Consider the following 18,818-nt stretch of genomic DNA (forward strand, 5'->3'; position numbering starts at 1 on the left):
AATTCTTTCCTTAGGGGTAGGCAGCATTTTTCATCGTGAGTACTTTGGATCACCGTATTGCCGAGAATAGCTAAGACATTCAAAGCTGATCAGCGTACAGTACTGTTGCTACTGTGAACGAGGTTCTCTCCCTGAGGCACAAGGGGCTTCAAATTGGATTTTCACTGAAAACAAAGAAAAAGGCTTTCAGAAAGATTCTGAATCTAGGTGTCAGGTAGCTAATAGGAATGGTTGTGTGCTGTTATCTCAGCTCTACATCTCTGAGAGAGATAAAGGTTTCCCTCTGGAGAGGTCTTTTGTACGATGCATTACATATGCAGTAGCCTAAGAACACCATTTTGAATTTCTTCTATCAGAGCAGGATCAACACTGCCCTCTGGTGGATACTTTTTTTAATGATTCCTATTAGAAAGACTAGCCAGCTATAAAGCAGAAAAGAGGTGAAGAAAAATGGGATTTTAGTAACTGTTTGGATTAGAATTAATTTCCTGAAGTTGAGTCCCTTCCTCCTAATTAAAATGCTTTACAGAAATTTTGTCCTGAGGATAGAAGAAAATATAATTCTTCACATCACACCCAAAGTCATTTTTTTAAATCCATCTCAAGGTTCAAAGCAAGGAATAGATTGATGATCCTACCAAATATAGGAGATGGTTATTTACAAGCTTAATTATGCACAGTACAATTCCTTCCCCAATTATTAGCCCTTTCCTTTTAGCCCATTCATAAGAAACCCAACAGCAAACAAGACTGTAAAAACACTCTGGTCTGGATCAAGGATCAAGTTCCCTGGGGACATAGAGCCCAGAACAAGCAGACCAGCAGGGAAACATGTTCCCTTTCCCCTAAACCCCAATTCCACTCCCACACTCCTTGTCTCTGTATTTCCAAAACTCCTTTTCCAACCCTCAAAGCTAGGTCATTAAAGTATAACAATTTCATGCTGGCACCTAGTATTTTGGCTCAATCTTACCTAAAATGACAGTTTTATAATTAAAACTAAAAAGAAATTCTTAGTTCTAAACTGTTCTCATTAGTATAAACAGCAAATATGGACTTGCTTAGGGACAGCCTCCTAGCCTTCAAAAACTACTATCACTTGCCCCTACTCCACCTTCTCATTTTTAAGCAAGAATCTAGTCAAGAAAGGGACCAATGACTGCCATGGCCTCTCTAATCCCCAAGTATATGACATGGCCCAGGAAGTTCACTGGCCTTGGACCTTTCAAGAGAGATTCTTTTGAGACCTAATGAGCAAAGATTTGAGGAAGCCTATTAGGCTCAATTTGTGGACAAGAAATATGGGAGACATTTTCATTCCGGTGGATGGATACGTGAAACTGGTTAACAACCAAAGAGTAGTTATGAATGGTTCAATGCCAATGTAAAAGCATCCTTTCTTATTTATACATTATAACTGAGGGAATCAGAAGAAACACAGAAGATTCTAAGGGAAGCTTTGAGAAAACAAACCCCCGGACAAAAAGTATGTGGGTAGAAATATAGTCAGTGCCAAGAGGACCTGAGAAAAGAAAGTAACCCCCTGAGAAAAAATAATTACACAAAGCAAAGAACAGGTCTCATTTCTCAGTAGATGATTTAAACAGGGCTATTAAAAGAACTAAGAAGTGGATACCTGAAAAACCCTGAGAACTAGCACTTTTTATTCCCTATGAGGGGCAGCTGTTTGTGGCAGAGCTAGCAGAAACATCACCTTTGGTTTCTACCCCGAAGACAGAGGTGAGTTAGTTCACAGAAGGAGACCCTGCAGACAGTCTCAGAGAAATTGGCAGGTGAAGAAATCAGGGTAGTGACAGCTCCAGCAAATCCGGAACGAGCAGAGCTGGACCTGGGACAGACTCCTGCTATTTGAAAAGAATCCAGCCCAGTCTGGCTTTTCATAGAAAAGTAGCCAAAGGGAGAGCTAAGAGAAGCAAGCACTTAGCACCTGCACTACTCCTCTCCCCTGGGACCTGACTGGAAAAGAAAGGCAGAGGGAAGGAAAAAGAATCCTCTGTGACTTCACCAAGCTGGTTGGGAAAAGGAGAAGCTTGCCTGCCTTGTTCTTTGCTGCCTAGAATGAGAGAGGGGAAACCCCTAAGAGATTTATTTATCTGCCTTGTCCTTTACAGACATTTATGTCTCCAGATAGGGAAACATTTTAGAGCCTTGTCTAAAAGGAAGACCTGTATAGGTCTTGCGGAATGGCTCTTTCTGTAAGAGTCAACATGCCTGTGAGAGCCAATAGCCAGGGGAGAGGTAACTGCCCATCAGGTGACTGTTCCCTAAGGGAGATTAAGGACATGGAGGCAAGTCCAGAATCCTGAGATGCCCTGACCACACAGCTTTCCCTACTCATGTGCCTCCGTGCTAGATTTCCTGTTCCCCACACAGACACTGCAGGCCTTGGTGGGAGAGCGTGAACCCTGGAGAAGTCAAAGAGATGATACTGCTCCCTATCTTATAGGTCAAGGGGAATGTGGTAGAGTTTGTTAAAAAACAGCTAGCCCTCTTCCTGCAAATAGAACTAAATGAAATGCAAGCCCCATTTCCTGTTCTTCCTACTTTGATGACAGTCACAGTCCAGACAACTCCACACAAAACTCAGAAAGACACTGACTGCTCAGTATTTCCTGCTCGAAGAATCCACTTCTTTTCTTGAAGAAAATATTTACGTGGGCCTAGTTTCATATTAAAGTTCTAAGCATCACTCCATTAAAGAAAGGAGATTTGTGGCACAAAGAACAAAGATGCATATTTGAAGGCAAGAGACCTTTCTTAAAGAGACATTAATAATCCATTGTTTTAATTCTACTTGGACTCCAAAAGCCAACAACAAATGATGTCTGTATTCAAGAATAAATGAATCTCTCCGTAGGCATGGAATTTCAGCGCTCAAATTTTACAATATGACTTGTGCTCTAAGAAAAGGAATAGGAGACTTTTTTTTTTTTTAAGCTGTGCATCTAAAACAATATTTCAGCATTTCCCTGCTCTAGGAAAAATATTTGGTTTAAAGGTCCCTCCAAAAGTACATCTACAGGTACACAGCACAAATCACTACAGATAACAAGTTTCTACTCTTCTACAGGCTAAATGAAAGAGAGACCTTTGTATTAAAATATTCTCACATACAGAAACTACCCTCGGTTACAGCGATAAATCAACTTGGACATAGAGGAACAAAATTCCTTAACTAAACTTTTAAAAATTCAATTTAATCCAGGCCTCCATAATTATAACTAAAAAAGTGTTTCATGAGTATCTCAAAAGGCTAGAGGTGCGCAAAGGGACAGCTTGCCTTAAAAGAAAAACAGAAACTTACATTCAACCTGACCACCATCCAAATGAGGTTTGCTCTTTGACTCTGGGTTCCCAGTTTTCCCATCATCGTCATCCAGGAGGGGAATGTAGTCTGTTTTGCTCACGGTTTCTCCCACCACATCATCAAATGCCTCTGCTTCTAGTGTGTTCATGAAGTCCCGTTTTATCTCTTCCTCAATTTCTGGTGGTGTATCAGTTAAAGCATCTTCCAGGCTGAGGCTATTGTCAAAACGAGCCATCCTTCAACACTGAATCTGCCTCTATGAAAGTAAACAAAAGGAAGTAGGTGCACTTTATTACAAAGTCCAATCAGTGACCATCAACATACTTAGAACCAAAGAATTTTATGATCAGAAAGGGCTTTAAATATCATGTACTCTTAAGTCTCTCATTTTGTAGATAATCTCACTGCAGAGATTCATTGGTTTATGTAGTAAAACAACAAGAAAAACGATAGCATTTCTATATCCCTTCAGGTTTTGAAAGAATGTTACATGTCATTCATCTCATCTTCACAATAATCCTTGAAGGTATTAAACATAATGACTGGACTATAAATTTTACAAAAAGAATGTACATTTATATTAATGTGAACATACAATCATGGTGGTCTAAAGCAGAGGTGCCAAACACACAGTCTCCCACAACACTAGAGTTTAGTAATCTGAACCAGATTAAAATGTAACTAGGAAATGTTTAACAAAAAAATAAAAATACAATAAAACATACATAATGTTAACCTGTGGTTTTCTAAGTTATTATACAAGCTCCAGGGACCTGTTTTTATTTGAATTTGATACCACTGGTCTAAAGTGTTAGAATGAGTTGTAAATTGAGGGAATCAGTGACTTGGAGCAGAGACAGCACTGCACTTGAAGTCACACCAACTCAGTTCAGATCCCAACTCAGCCACTTACTCTCTGTGTAACCGGACATGGCACATAACCTCTCTAAGTACCCCTATTCAGTGTCTACATTTCTCTCAGTGACTTCCTGTGGGGTCAGGGTCACTTCTCTGAAAAGAACTCGTATCCAGACCTAGGTTCCTTCCTGAAATTTAGTCCCACATCACTATGTAGATTTCAAATGAGATGATTCATAGGCATCTCAAAGTCAAAACGTCCAATACATAATGCAATTATTTTTCCCCAAAGGCATCCCTTTCCTGAATTTCCCCATTTATGTTGAGCTGCTACCATCCTTTTCAGTTACCCAGGTTTGCAATCTTAGAGTCATTCTAGATTCACTGCATTTTTCCCTCCCCACACATAACTAATGAGCTGATAAATCTTGCCAATTATATCTCTACAATGTTTCTCTCTTGTATTCTCCACAGTCACATGGTCACCACACCCTGGTTTATGCCCTCATTCCTCACCTGGATTATCATAAAAGCCTTTTCATTAGCCTACCTCAAATTTTATCCTCTCTCTAATCCATCAAAATGTCTTCCACACAGCAATCAAAAGGATATTCCTAACAACCATGTCACTCCTCTGTTCAAAAAACTCACCTAGTTCCCTATCACCTCTAGGATCAATAATCAAATACAAATTCATCTGTTTGGCACGTAAAGCTCCTGACAGCCTTATTTCCAACAACCTTTCTAGGCTTATTATCATTATCCCCTTTAAGAACTCTTTGGTTCAGCCCAACACAACACTTCATCTCCCATCTCCATACTTTTGCGCAGACCGTCCCCCATGCCTGGAATGCCCTTTCTTCTTGCCTCTGTTTCTTAAAATCCACAGCTTCCTTGAAGACTATCTCAAGTTCTACCTCTTCTGACCTTCCTCCACAAATGTTGTATACATATTAAATATGTACTTATATACATGTACATATGAAGAGATTAGACTATAGGCTCCTACAAAGCAGAGACCATTCATTTTCATCTTTGTGTTTTCAGAGTTTATTACGGTAGCCATATATAAGAGTGGTATATGAGGCCCTTAATAGGTGTTTATAGATTGATTTATCTGACATGGTTATATGCATGTTAATAAATGGCTTAATAATTTAAAATTTAGTAGTAATTAGGTTTTTTCTCATACAGTTACTTGAGTTAATCATTTTAAAGACAATTTAGTTTCTTATGTTATTACTGTGGAGAAAAGTGTATAAGGTAACCTCAAAGCTTACAGTCTGTCAGGGGAAATTAAAGATTTTTCTGGATACCTGGATGGAAACCTGAAATTCTTGCCTATATAGTTCACAATTAAATAATCTTAGATTGCGGTCTTTCCCTTTGTGTACCATACCTCTCTCTCCTCACTACTTCCCCTACCCCCACCACATGCACAGAGCATGGTGGAGATATTCTCATATGCCCTAACACGACATGATGGATAGAAGGAACACTGGCCGTGATGCCAACGAGACTGGGTTCACATTTTGTTTCTGACATTTAATTCATGTAATTTTCAATAGCTCCACATAACTCCCTAAAACAAGCTGCCTATCTGCATCAGTAAATCACTGAAATCACAAGTTTGGACCAAAAATCAACAAATAAAAACATCACTAAAATGATAGCTTCCTCTGAAATTATTTAGTGGCTCCTCTAAATTGTTATCAATTTACTCATGTTCTATCAAGCACATTCTAATGGATATTTTTTAATTTAAAAAAAAAATAGATGGGTTGAAAAATGAACCAAGATGAAACCAGCAGTGAATCCCAAGCTCCTTGTTCCCTTCCCTTCTACGATCCACAAACAGCCTGACCTATTGTGTTACCGTAAATCACAGGCCCTTTTCATTTCTCATTTGTTTTTACCTAGGTCCAAAGGATAAGGTTACCACAAAAATAAAATAAAGAAATATCTTTCCTCTGGTTCTCAGATGACCAGAAATAGCCCAAGGCTTTTCCTATACAATGCCTGCTGCAGTAAGGGAACAATAACACACTGACAGGCTTAGAATCCAAATAGACAACAAAACACAACAGAGCCAGACAACAAAGCCTAATCTGTCAACTCAGCAGACACTAAAACTGTTCTTTGTTCTGGCTGCCTAGGCAAAGCACTGGACAGAGGAGGTGACTTCAAGCCTGTGGTAGGGGAAAAATCAACTGATGGACTAAATTTTAGCTTTGGCATGAGTGCTTCCTGGGGGTCATCTCATGGACTTCCTTCTCCCATGGACTCATGTTGGGCAACTGCACCAACTCCAATAAGTTGAAATATCATTTCTGGGCAGATGACCCAAATCTATTTATCCAGGCCTAAACTCCCCTCTTAACACCAATCATGAGTCAGTACCCTGTTAGATTTCTCCCAAGCTTCCTTCTTCATCCAATTCTGAAACCTCTATAATCCTTGACTTTTCCTTCTCTCATCCTTCATATCCAATCACAGTTGCCAAGTCTTCTCTACCTCCCACACTTAAACAGAGTAACAGGAGGCACTTACTAAAAGTTCTATTTGCAAATTCCTCCTCTTTAATCTACTCTCAAGCTACCTTCAGGATGACATGGAGTAAGGAAATAGATAGGAATTTGAGTTCATAATTAAAAATACAACTCTATTGCAGAAACATACAATGCCTTCCAGAATAAATTATTTTGTAATTATCTGCTATTGTCCATGTCACTACCCTTTTCTTAGTTAAGATAACTCAAGAGTTGAAGGTGGATATATATGTCACTAGCAGGGAATCTAGAGGCCCAGACATTATTACATTTCTTTTTTAAAAAAAAATTTGCACTTAAATTGAAACAATTTTTTCCCTCCCACTTCCCTCTAACCACGTTGAACAACAACCAAAAAAAAGTCTATGTGTCATTCGAGGTCACTGTTTCTCTGCAGATGCTATTTTCTGCTCTAATCTGTCAATGAAAGCGAGGTCAACCTGTCTGTCCCTTAGATTCTTCATCTAGAAATCAATAAAAATAATCATAAAAATAAATGGTTCCCAGAGACCTGACATATGTAACCATGTATTTTAATACAAAGTACTATGTATTACATATACCCCAAATATCAGGTTACACAAGATTTTACACAACAAAGCCCTTTGACAAGAGGAAAAGTCAATGACCATACCAGTACACAATGCTTTTTTTTTTAAAGATTTACAGCAATAGGGACTCAAGAACCACACCCCCTTCATGTTCATGCTAAACTCAAAGTGGATTTGAGAGACTACCAGAAATCAAGTCCAATATCATTCAGTGAAGAGCAATGAGGACAAATTTTGTTTTTAAATATAGTATTTTCAGTGAGCATTCTTATACACTGGTTGGTGGAATCATCTGACAATATGGAAGCTCCCATTTGGAAAGCAGTTAAACTATGCAAGGGAAATCTAACAACACTACATAGATGAAGCAAGAAATAGAAACTAAGGCAGGTTGTTATCACCTCTCACCTGCTTATACTTGTCAGTACTGATACACTAGGTACCACAGCCCAGTGCTAGGGACACAGATTAAAATCAAACATTCCTTGCCAACCAAGAGTTACCATTCTATCAGGAAAACAACACTCTGTATACATAAATATACAAGAGACCCTGAAAGCAGACACAACCTAATTTTGGATGACAGAGGACTAGTAGGTGAGTTTAACAGGAAAGATCTACAGAAGGTGGCACTTGGGTTGTTTTCTGAAAGTAGCTAAGGACTCCTACAGGTGGAGGTGATTAACCAGGCATATGGGGGGAGGGGGCAGGGGTAGAGTTTCATGTAACGAACAGTAAGCAGACCATTATGAGTGGACAGTAGAGTGAATGCTGGAGAATAATGTGTAAGGAGTTCAAAGAGGCAGAAAAAGGGCCAAGGTTGTGAAAAGTTTTCAACACCCAAAAGAGGAGTTTGTATTTGACCCTTGAGTCAAGAAACTACTAGTGTTTCAGTTGGGGGAAGACAAAATCACAGCTGAACTGAAGGAAACGCCTGAAGGAGGTAGTCCAAAGTAGAGGCAAGAGGCCCGAACAAGGTTGGTGGCTGTGTGACTGAGATGAGTTGGACGTAGACTACTGCCCTATCGTCACTTGGATAAGAGATCACTTGAGAAGCTTGGAGCAGTCAAAGAAAAGAAGGGAAGGATTTTCCAAAAAAGCTGTTTCACCTTTATCTTAAGAAGAAGATTCTTGAGAAGGCCCTTGGTATCTTTAAAGAAAATGAATAGCTGGAGACCAGTCCAGGTCAAAGTAATCTCTTCCTCTTGAACTCAGAGCATGTACCTACCACACCAATAACTAGGCAATTCTTCACATAAGGCTCCAGGATATTTACTGTATACGTTGCTCTACTGACTTGTTTTTCTGACCCAATAAGCCCCTTCAGGAAACTTTGTTTTACATCCTGACAGTGCCTTAGATAAAGCAGATATTAATTCGTTGAAATTCACTGCTGTTTCTGTAAAGCTTTGACCATCAATATTGCAATAACATTTTTGCTTTTTCCTAAAAGGAAATGTTGTGGATTAGAAAATGGCCAGAATATTTGTTAGCACAATGTTCCTATTATCGCCAAGACTCGTTTAATTTAAAAGTCTAGCCAACCTACTGTACAGAGACTTAACTGTAATTCACATATGTAACCTACTTCTGAAAACTGGTGTGATTACGAGTTCTGGCAGTTTTAAGCCTTGACAACAATGTATATTTTAATTACTAGTCACACCAGAAGAAACAATGATCAAGAAATTCAATAAGAATCTATAGGTAAATGAATTCTTCACCTACCAGAACTGCATAAGTCATTGGCAAGTTCACAAGCAATAGGAAAGGGCACCACTCCCAGCAAAGACAGACAAAAATAAGCAAAAAAGCTCGGTCTCTCAGCAAAAGACATATGTAACCCATAGGGTTCCTCTGTACCCAGAGTGGAAAAGCAGATGATCCCAAGAGAAAATCCCAGGAGAGGGGTCAGAAATCTGTTTCCTTTGCAAACAGGAATGTTGCAAAGTTTCTCAGGAATGATGGTCCTAAAGATCCAGTATTTTGAACCACAAAAATTGGGAGGGAGGAGGGAGAAGAGGAGGAAGAATCTAATTCGAGGAGGTGAAAATCAGAGCAGGAACCCAGGTGACGGGGATTAAGTTTTGAATCCAGATCCTCTGACACCAATGTCATGTTTTTTTATTGTTATGGCTCTTCCTGTCATTAATTAAACCAAATCTGGAGTATTCTGACTAGTCAAAGACACCACATATTAGGAGCAACAGTGACAAAACAGTGTGGGTCCAAAAGAAGGTAATAAGGATAGTGAAGAAATACAGCAGGAAGGAGCTAGAGGTGTTTAGAATGGAGCAGAGGAACCTGGAAAGACTTATGTGAACCGATACAAAGTGAAGTGAGCAGAACCAGAACACTGTACATAGCAACAGTATATGATGAAGAAATGTGAATGGCTTAGCTGTTCTCAGTAACACAATGTTCCAAGGACGATCTCAAAAGACTTATGATGAAACATGCTATTCACCTCCAGAGAAAGAACAGATGTCTAAAAACGAACTGAAGCCAACTATCTTTCACTTTTGGGTCTTCCTGTACAAACTGAATGACATGGAAATGTCTTACATGATTACACATGTATAACCTGTATCGGACTGTTTACCATCTCAGGGAGGGAAAAGGGGGGGAGGAACAGAATTTGGAATTCAAAATTTTAAATATTTTTAAAATTGTTTTATTTTTTTCATGGGTTGGCATTTATTAAGATCAAGAACAGATTATGAAGGAGGCGGGGGGTGCCTCGGGGAGAGGGAAGAAGGGAGGAGACTGGATGACAAGAGCCTCTCCTCTGTGCCTGCTCTAGTTGGGATTGGTCCTGATTTCTGAGCCTTGGTCCAGGGCACACAACGAAACACACGACAAACTGGGGTTCCAGGAGGCAGAGGTTTAAGAAAACATCGGGGGTGGCCAGAGTTACACATCCAACCAGAGGTGGGGGCTGGAATTCTCCTTGGTTCAGCACCACTGCTTCCTTTTAGGAACTGAAGCATAGTGATAAGTTGGCCTTTCTAACTTCTGTACTTGGCTTCCAGTTTCTTTGAATATGCATTCAACTTGTAAACTGCTCAAGAGCTGCTCCTTGCTCCTCAATTACAGTGATCTGATCCAGATAAGGCTGAGGTGCTGCAGATTTCTGGCTGAAATTCTTTAAGTTTCTCCTTCTGTTTACTGTAGTATCTTTCATTTCTAGATACTTCAAGCTGGTCAGTTTGTTCCTATTTTCCAGAAGTTTACAGTCTTGCCAGCGGCTATCAGCTCACCTATCACGTAAGGGGCACAACCCGGTGATGTCTGCATCATCTAGGCCGGGGAAGGGAGGAAGGAGAAAGGAGAGAGGGAAGGCTGGGGATAGTGGAGGGGGGGGGGAAGGAGGGAAAGAAAGAAGGGGACAAGGAAAGGGAGAAAAGGGCCTAAAAACTGTTCTAACGTGATTAGGGAGAAAAGAAAATTTTCAAAAAACAAATACATAAGAACTTAAAAAAAAATAACAGTGAAGAGGAGACCTGAAAGAACAGGAAGAAGAACATGAAAGCTGCCTTCTGTTAGGATATCAGAATCATCCTGCATGACTCCAGTAGGTATAACTAATACAAATCATCAAAATAAGGAAACAGATTTCACATCTTACAATGGCATTATGCTTCAGCTGAAGCAAAAAAAGCAGGGGTAAAGCCTGATCTCAGACAAAGCAAAAACAAAAACAGATCTAATTAAGCGATAAGGAAGGAAACTACATCTTGCTAAAAGGTACCAGACAATGAAGTAATGTCAATATCCAAAATATGCACCAAATGGCGTAGCACCCAAATTTCTGAAGAAGTTAAATGAGTTTCAGAGGAAATAATACAAACTATACTAGTAAGGAGATCTCTACTCTGCCCTCTCAGATCAGCTAAATCTAACCACAAAAACACAAGAAGTTAATTAAAGAAGTGAACAGAATTTTAGAAGAGTTAGGTATGACAGAACTCTGGAGAAAACTGAATTGATATAGAAAGGACTATACTGGCAGAAAAATGGAATGTGCTGCCTAATAAGGTATTGAGTTCCCAATCCCTTGAGGTGCTCAAGAAGAACTTGGACACTGTGGGGAAGCCAGATACCTTCCCTGCGTAGTAGCTGAACTAAATGTTGAACTAAGGTCCATCCCAACTCTAAGATGCTACAATGGTTATCATCTCAAAATACTTATAGAAAAGATTTCCAGCTTCCCTTTTTTAGATTGGTCCTGCCTGAAAGAATACAGATGTTGTACATGCACACACTTGTATATAAAAACAGGAAGAGACCTTAGAATTCATGCAGTATAGGATTCATGTACACACACACACATGAGGGGAATAAGTGATGCAGTGGTAGTATATGACTGTAATGGAATATCATTACTGTGCCTTGAGAAATGACAAAAGTATAGGTTTCAGAAATCTGGAAGACTTGTATAAACTGATTCAGATAGAACTAAACAATATTCTGAGAATACAATATTGCAAAGAAAAGAAAAACATTTTTTAAATCCTTGAGATCTCTTATGTTATCTATGTTCTTTAACCGTTTTACCTTTGAGCATTAGGCATTATAGCTATAGATCTGTAACAGCTCCTTGCTGATATTGGCTGCTTTGCAATTTTCTCAACAGTACTAAATCATTATTTTCTCCCATAATTATAGTATTAGCTTTACCAAACATCTGCTTCTGTATCTACGTTACCACTGGGTTCCGATGACTATCTTTTCTTTGTAAAAAAAATCATTACAATTACTATTCTTACCCATCATTTTTTCAATGTGGACCCTGCCATTGCTTTATCTAATTCTATAACATACTCCACTCGTTATTTAATGTGTACTACACTAAATCAGGAAATGATCCAGTTTTACCAATGTTATCTGCACCTAACCATTTAGATAGCCTATTTATTTTAGAATTTACTGAACTCTTCCATACTTCTATTGCAGAGAATATGTGCTTCCCTTTTATATATCTACCTATTCCATTCTTCAAATTTTTTTAGTTTTTCAACTACCTGCTTCTTTCTCTCCTTCACTCCATACTTCTCTGCCCCTTCTTATTCCTGACCTCTTTTCTGTCCCCTCTTATTCCCCCAGCTCTCCCTCTCTCATTTGCTTTCTCTCCTCCAACTCTCTCATAATTTCTGTCTTTCCACTTCTTTCTCCCTTCAGATAACCATGTATAGTTTCTGAGTATTTCTAATATTAGCTATATTTGTTTTGTATTCCCTTTCTACAATTATAAGAAAGATTTAATTTACCTGGTTTTTAGTATCGAGGGAAACATAAGATTAAAGTGGCTTTTGTAAGGGGCTCTTAAGGGTTTCTAAAGTCCTATGAAGGATAAAGATTCCTTGCCCTTGCTTTTAGTTAACTCCCCTAGTATATTATAAATAAGACAAAAGTTTTTCTTCATACTAAGCAAAAATGTGTATATTATGTTTCAGTAGACTGTATTAATCTGAACATTAAGACCATACTTCTCCCCAAAAATATGGCATGTTCCAAAACTCACTTGTGTGAGCCTATTAACTACATTTTTAAGTACAACAACAACAACAAAAGACAAATAACAGAATGGTACTGACAAAAATCAAACACCTATACCTGCACTGGAAGCAGATTTTAAAAACTAGCATTTTTAAACCATAATTTTACATGATTATTTTTAGTACCCATCTCTACTTCTCCCTTGTTTTAAGGATCTGCCCTACGTTCAGACCTATATAGTGTCGTCCAATCAAATGGAAAATGCTATGAAAGGTAAATATAAGCAAGCATCTATTTTAGTGTGAAATTAAAAGTTAATTTCTGCAACACCACCTAAGAACAAACCAAGAAGTCCAACATTATTATAATACAAATTATATACATGTTACATATGCTAGATTTTGTGCTAAATTGTCTTGAGTTACATTAGGAAGTTATCTTCTCAAGGAGGCATACAGCAATATATTACTCAATTATAATTCCTGAAAGGTTTTATAAATGCAAAGCTAGGGAATTCTCAGTCTCACTGGCCCTCAAAGACATTAACAGAGATCAGTGTCCTCAGCAGCCCTTCTCAGCATACGCATGCCTGAAAGCACTAGAAGCAAGGCCTGACACCTTAGACGCTTTGGGATCTACTCTATTAATGGCTACTAAGTGGTCTTAGACAAACGCTTTCATTTGAGCATCTATGTCTCTACCTTCTTTTCCCTACGACAGGAAGCTTAAGGGTAAACATCCTGAAGCAAACTCTCATCCTTCACGTTCTAAATCTAAGGGGACTTTGTTAAGAAGAAGAAGTTTTGTACTCACACAAAGCAAACCTGCACACTGTGGACACGTGTTTTATTATAACCAGTCTCCGAGGTACTTATTGTCTTTGTCATTCAAATTAGACTATACACTTTGGGCACACAGCTAATAGGAGTCAGAACGTACTATAATGTTGGTAGTTTAGGCAACTATGTTAAAATGGAAACGGATTATAATTTACAGCCACATCTCTCATTTTAGTAAACTTCAGTCACATTTGCTACACCAAAAAGGCTAAGCCTGCGTCACTGCCCTCAGCAAGTCTGTAGCTGGTAGAGTCACTAACGGGGCATCTACTCTACATTCTATCAGAATGTGTGTAAATGAAGTTGAACTTTATATATCTTACTGCTCACCAGCTTAAAACTCTACAATGTCCTGTTGTTCAGAATAATAACCATATAGCAATTACTATGTGCCAGGCATTGTGCTACATTCTTCACAATATTATCTCATTTGATCCTCACAAGAAACCTGGGGGTAGGTATAATTAGCATCCCTATTTTACAGATGAGGAGACTGAGGCAAAGAGAGGTTAAGTGATTTACCCAGCGTCACGAATGTCCATATTTGGACTCAGGTCTTACAAACTCCAGACCCCGCAGTCTATCCATCCCATCATCCACCTGCTTCTGCATCACACTGTGGCTGGTTATCCACAGCTATCTAGCTTTAACTAACTCAAATGAGGCTAAAAAGCAGGAACAGATTTACACTGCTAGGCATAAAAATGCAAAACACACTAACAGGAAACTGAGTGCACCAAACTGTATAAGCTTTGTGGAGGGCTTCATTATTATACGGGAATAGAACCCTTCAGTCTGATCCCCCAAAAGGGTTCACTTTCAGTCTCAGGCCCTGGTTCCTACTTTCCATCCTGATATCAATACCATCTTTTACCTTGGTCCCCGCCCCTCAGTTGACCATCCCATATCCTCACTGGTTTTCATACCACCTGTCTGACATTTCTGGCCTCTCCCAGAGTGCGAACCTTTAACAGAGATCCTCTTGTCAATCTCATCCCAGAGCTCAGCAAAGGGGTCTTAAAAGACTTTCAGTCCTAGTTCACTGCAGTCTTGGAGACATCTTTTGCTTTCAAGATGATACCCAAAGGGCAGGCAAAGAATGGTTTCACTACTTGTTCACAAGCAGTCTGCTCTTGATACTTGCTACAGTATCAAAATCTCAAATTTCCTAGAAATTCTCACCCTAAGATGACCAGGGCAAAAAGAAGGGCCAGAGGTTTTGACCGACAAAAACCAAGCAAGCAGCAGTGGTCATCATCTACTCTCCCTTCATAGTAATGTGGGTTGTTTAAAGTGGCTCCCATTAAATCAAATATTGTAAATAAAAAAGAACTCCATATTAAGTAGAGTTTCTTGGAAATTGGCACTTGATCTTCTCAAACTACCAAAATTACCATTTATTAATTAATATATTTATTTACCTTAATGCATTTAAAGTCATTTTAAAATCTGTTTAAAGCACTGTTTATTGTCAAAAAAGATCAGTAAGTCTGATAACACATGATTATGTTTCTTATTAATTTCTTGAAAGCATGTCTCTCCCTCTCTTAGCGATACCAACAATCCCCTGACATTAAAAGAGTATTGATAAAAGTTTAAAATACATTTGTAATCAAGTGACAATGCCAAATGCATTTGAAATCTGTTGGGCTAGTACATGCATGTTCCATGTTGGGTTTTTAAAAAACAGATTTTGCTTACTTATTTTTGTTTTAATTATTACTTATTATTTTACTTTGTTTTATTACTTTTGCCTTTTGCTTTGACACTGCTCTGATTTCCCCGTATCCCTTCACCCTATAAGAAAAGCTATCAGAAATAAAAAGTTTTCCAAAAAAAGGAACTCAACAAAACCACCAAAGCATGAAACAAATCTCACATTACACACCCAAAGACCCCTAACTTTTTCGAAAGAGGGGATTATATGTAATTCTTATATCTCTGCTTTGGGGCCAAGTTTGTTCTTCATAATTTCATAACATTCAGGTTCAGTTGTTTATGTGGCTGTCTCTCTGTCTCTCTGTGATAGTCATGGTATATTGTTAAGAGTCATTTTCCTTAGTTTGTGCAATTTTCTCCATGTTTCTACTACTTGCTTGTTATTTTGAAATCAGTCCTGATCTTTAAAAAAAAAAATCCTGGCTTACTAGAGAAACACAGAAATGTATTTTTATATAAAGCTACGTGTACAGGAAAATTTCATGCCAAAAGGAAGAAAGAACTGTCACAAATCCTGAAGAACAAGATATATTGGATGTAACTAGCTGCTAGAAATGTATATTGTGTCTCTCTTAAGTGAGTTTAACAGAATAATTATGCTTTAAAAACTGACCCCAAAACATCCTTCCCTAGAACATTAGTAGCCGGTTTTGAATCTTCATTACAGCCTCAGAGTAGAGATAAATAGGACTTTACTAGCAGACCATGATACGCTAACAACTACTGACACACCAAGCGAAGCAGAATTCTCACTGTGATGGTCAATGACTACTGGTATATTTAGGTACTTTGAAAAAAATAGTACTCATTCATTTATTCAGTAAACATTTATGGATAATATTGTGAAATCACTCTGGAAAGAGAGGTTTGGGACCAATCAGTAAGGGCTACAGGCTCACTAAGAAAATCACTGACATTACCGAACCTGAGATACTGAAAGACTTGAAGACTGTGATAACACAGGTGTGGATAAACACAGAAGGCGTGTTGCAATGCTCCAGTGAGCAGCCCAAACTACGTGGAAAAAATAACTGGAAAATACTTAACAAAATAAATAGAAATATAATAGATCACAGATAATGTTAACAGAGGTTAAAGTCAATATTCAGCCTGCAGGACCTTTATAAAGGATTTAAGGGCCCCCATGTCTCCTGGACTTTTGACACCACTGCACTACAGCATATCACCACAGTAAATGGTCATCATGAATTGCTATGGTCAAAAGAAAAAATTATTTTGAAGATTATGTCTTGAAGAGTTCAGTCAGTCAGCAAGGATTTAATAATCAACATTTACTATGCTCCAGGCACTGTGCTAAGCACAGGGATGAAAAATACAGTCCCTGTGCCCTCAAGGAGTTTCCATTCTAATAGGAACATATAACATTAAAAGGAAGCTGAAAAGCTTGGTGGTGAGGGTGGGAGAGGATGAAAGAATCCAGTCTACTGTAGTTTGGTGAGAAATGGACACATGGTTATGTGCCAGGTGCTGTGCTGGATATACAAAAAAAGCCAAAACAGGCCCCAGCCACAAGGAACTTCACTCCTCAATCACACTAGCAGAGTCAAGTTCTGAGATCTTAGTATATAATCTTTTTGGCTCCTGAAAAATTCATGGGTTAGCCTTCCTTTGATGGAATGAGAAACCAATGAATATTCTCTGTGAAGAAAACTACTGAGCCAATGCAGGTTTAACTTTCCTTCAGGAAAAGCATGAAAATATATTTTTTTAACACAGAGATCAAGGGTACTTTTCTGATGTCTGGAATAAGACCTAAAACATAGCAAGAAATCAATTTTCTGACTTCATATTTCTTTCTCCAATTAATAATTGGACCCCAATGCTCACCTTCATAAATGGAAACAGGAAGTCCAGAAGAAGGGAGGAAGGGAGAGGTCACTGTGGGCCAATAGCTATTGTACTTATATATCCGTTCTCTAAACAAATAATCATTTTAATTAGAACTATGACTAAGACACATAGTACTAAAGGAACACAATAACTGTATTCTGAATACTAGCAAGAAATAGGCGCCGATGTTCCAATTACACATAAAGTGGATTCTCCACACCTCATTTTCCTACTTGAAGTTACTACAATGGTCAAAAGGTCACTGATTTAGAACAGTCGCAAAGCTCAAAGACAACTTCTCACTAAAACACCATCTCTGAACGAAGTCCTGGAGCAGTAACTAAAACGTACTCCTCCTTCACAGATATTATTGCTGGTATCTTCTCTGTGTACAATTTGTGGCTGAAAAACCTGACTTGCCACCAACTCTTCCTCCACAATTACTAAACTTCCATCCGAGGATGCTAAGAGTTTCTTAGGATCTGTTCAAAGGACTTCACGGAAACAGTAAACATACATATCAAAAACCATATAAATCTAAAAGTACAACAATTAGGGAATGTAAAACTAACATGATGCATATTTATTTATATTTTATTTCATATTTATTTACTAATAAATTCATGTAATTTATATTTATAAACAATTAATATGGAAAATTATGAGAAAAAAGCAGTCAAAAGAATGAGGAGACAAACTGAAAATAGCTATGATACGATAGTACCTGTGATCGTAACAAAAAGTCAATGCAAATAGAAGAACTAAAGATCCTGATGGGAACTATGAATAAGAGACTCAAAACGTGTCTTACTTTGCGAATGGATGTAAACAGCAAATGAACAGCATAACTGTCTTAAACAGTGTTTAACGTTATTTCTTTTTGTTATTTCTTTTTTTTAAATTATTTCTGTAAGGCTCTAGTGCATCTTATTTCCTTTACTCCAGTCGATTCTCACTATTGTTATAAATTCCCAGGGTTAAGAGAAAACTTAGTCAACAAATTATCAAAGATCATGGAACTCTTTTCTCCCCCATGACAACAGAGAACTCCAAAACCAAAATATGAAACTATCAAGACCAAATAACTCCCTGAATAAATTCAAACTGTTCCCTATTCATTCAAATTCTTGGATCAATTCAAGCCAAAGTCAAAGACAACATAACTTTAAAAATCTTTAAGAGTCCCTAACTACTAAAGTGAGTATTATTTAAAATACTATGATTAATATTAAAGTAGAAATCATGACAGAATTTAAACTAGGAAAAGGGGATTGATATATGATTAAAATAAGTTCTCTCCTGAAAGGACGTCTTAAATTTCAACCCTCGATTTAGCTACTTGCCTAATGTAACCCAAAGATACTGGGCTGGGAGAGGAAGGCACTGGATGTGAGCAACAAACTAAAGAGCCCTTTGCAGTTTCTCTAAGCTTAAAATTTTAAATATGCTTTTAAAAACCACTTGACTATGATAGGAAGGAAACAAGGAATTTACCAGCCTTCTAATAATTATAGGTTACACAGCTAGGCAGTGTGAATGCTCATCCTTCACATTTCCTTAGACATGCACCCAGAAAGGACACAATAGAGAATCAATAAAAACACTGTGTCCATAAAACAAAACA

General features: G+C 38.1%; 1 protein-coding gene across 15 annotated transcripts in view; it reads right to left on the minus strand.

Moving 5' to 3' along the window:
* MAP4 (microtubule associated protein 4) overlaps nt 1–18,818 on the minus strand; it is a 236,621-nt gene that overhangs the window by 146,567 nt on the left and 71,236 nt on the right. For all 15 annotated transcript variants that reach the window (XM_072653985.1, XM_072654011.1, XM_072654020.1 and 12 more), the window contains one exon: nt 3,326–3,584. In XM_072653985.1, coding sequence (XP_072510086.1) covers nt 3,326–3,563 — 238 coding nt within the window. In that variant the 5' untranslated portion in view covers nt 3,564–3,584. The remainder of the gene's footprint in view (nt 1–3,325; nt 3,585–18,818) is intronic.

Source organism: Notamacropus eugenii, chromosome 1, assembly GCF_028372415.1.
Source record: "Notamacropus eugenii isolate mMacEug1 chromosome 1, mMacEug1.pri_v2, whole genome shotgun sequence".
Taxonomy (NCBI): domain Eukaryota; kingdom Metazoa; phylum Chordata; class Mammalia; order Diprotodontia; family Macropodidae; genus Notamacropus; species Notamacropus eugenii.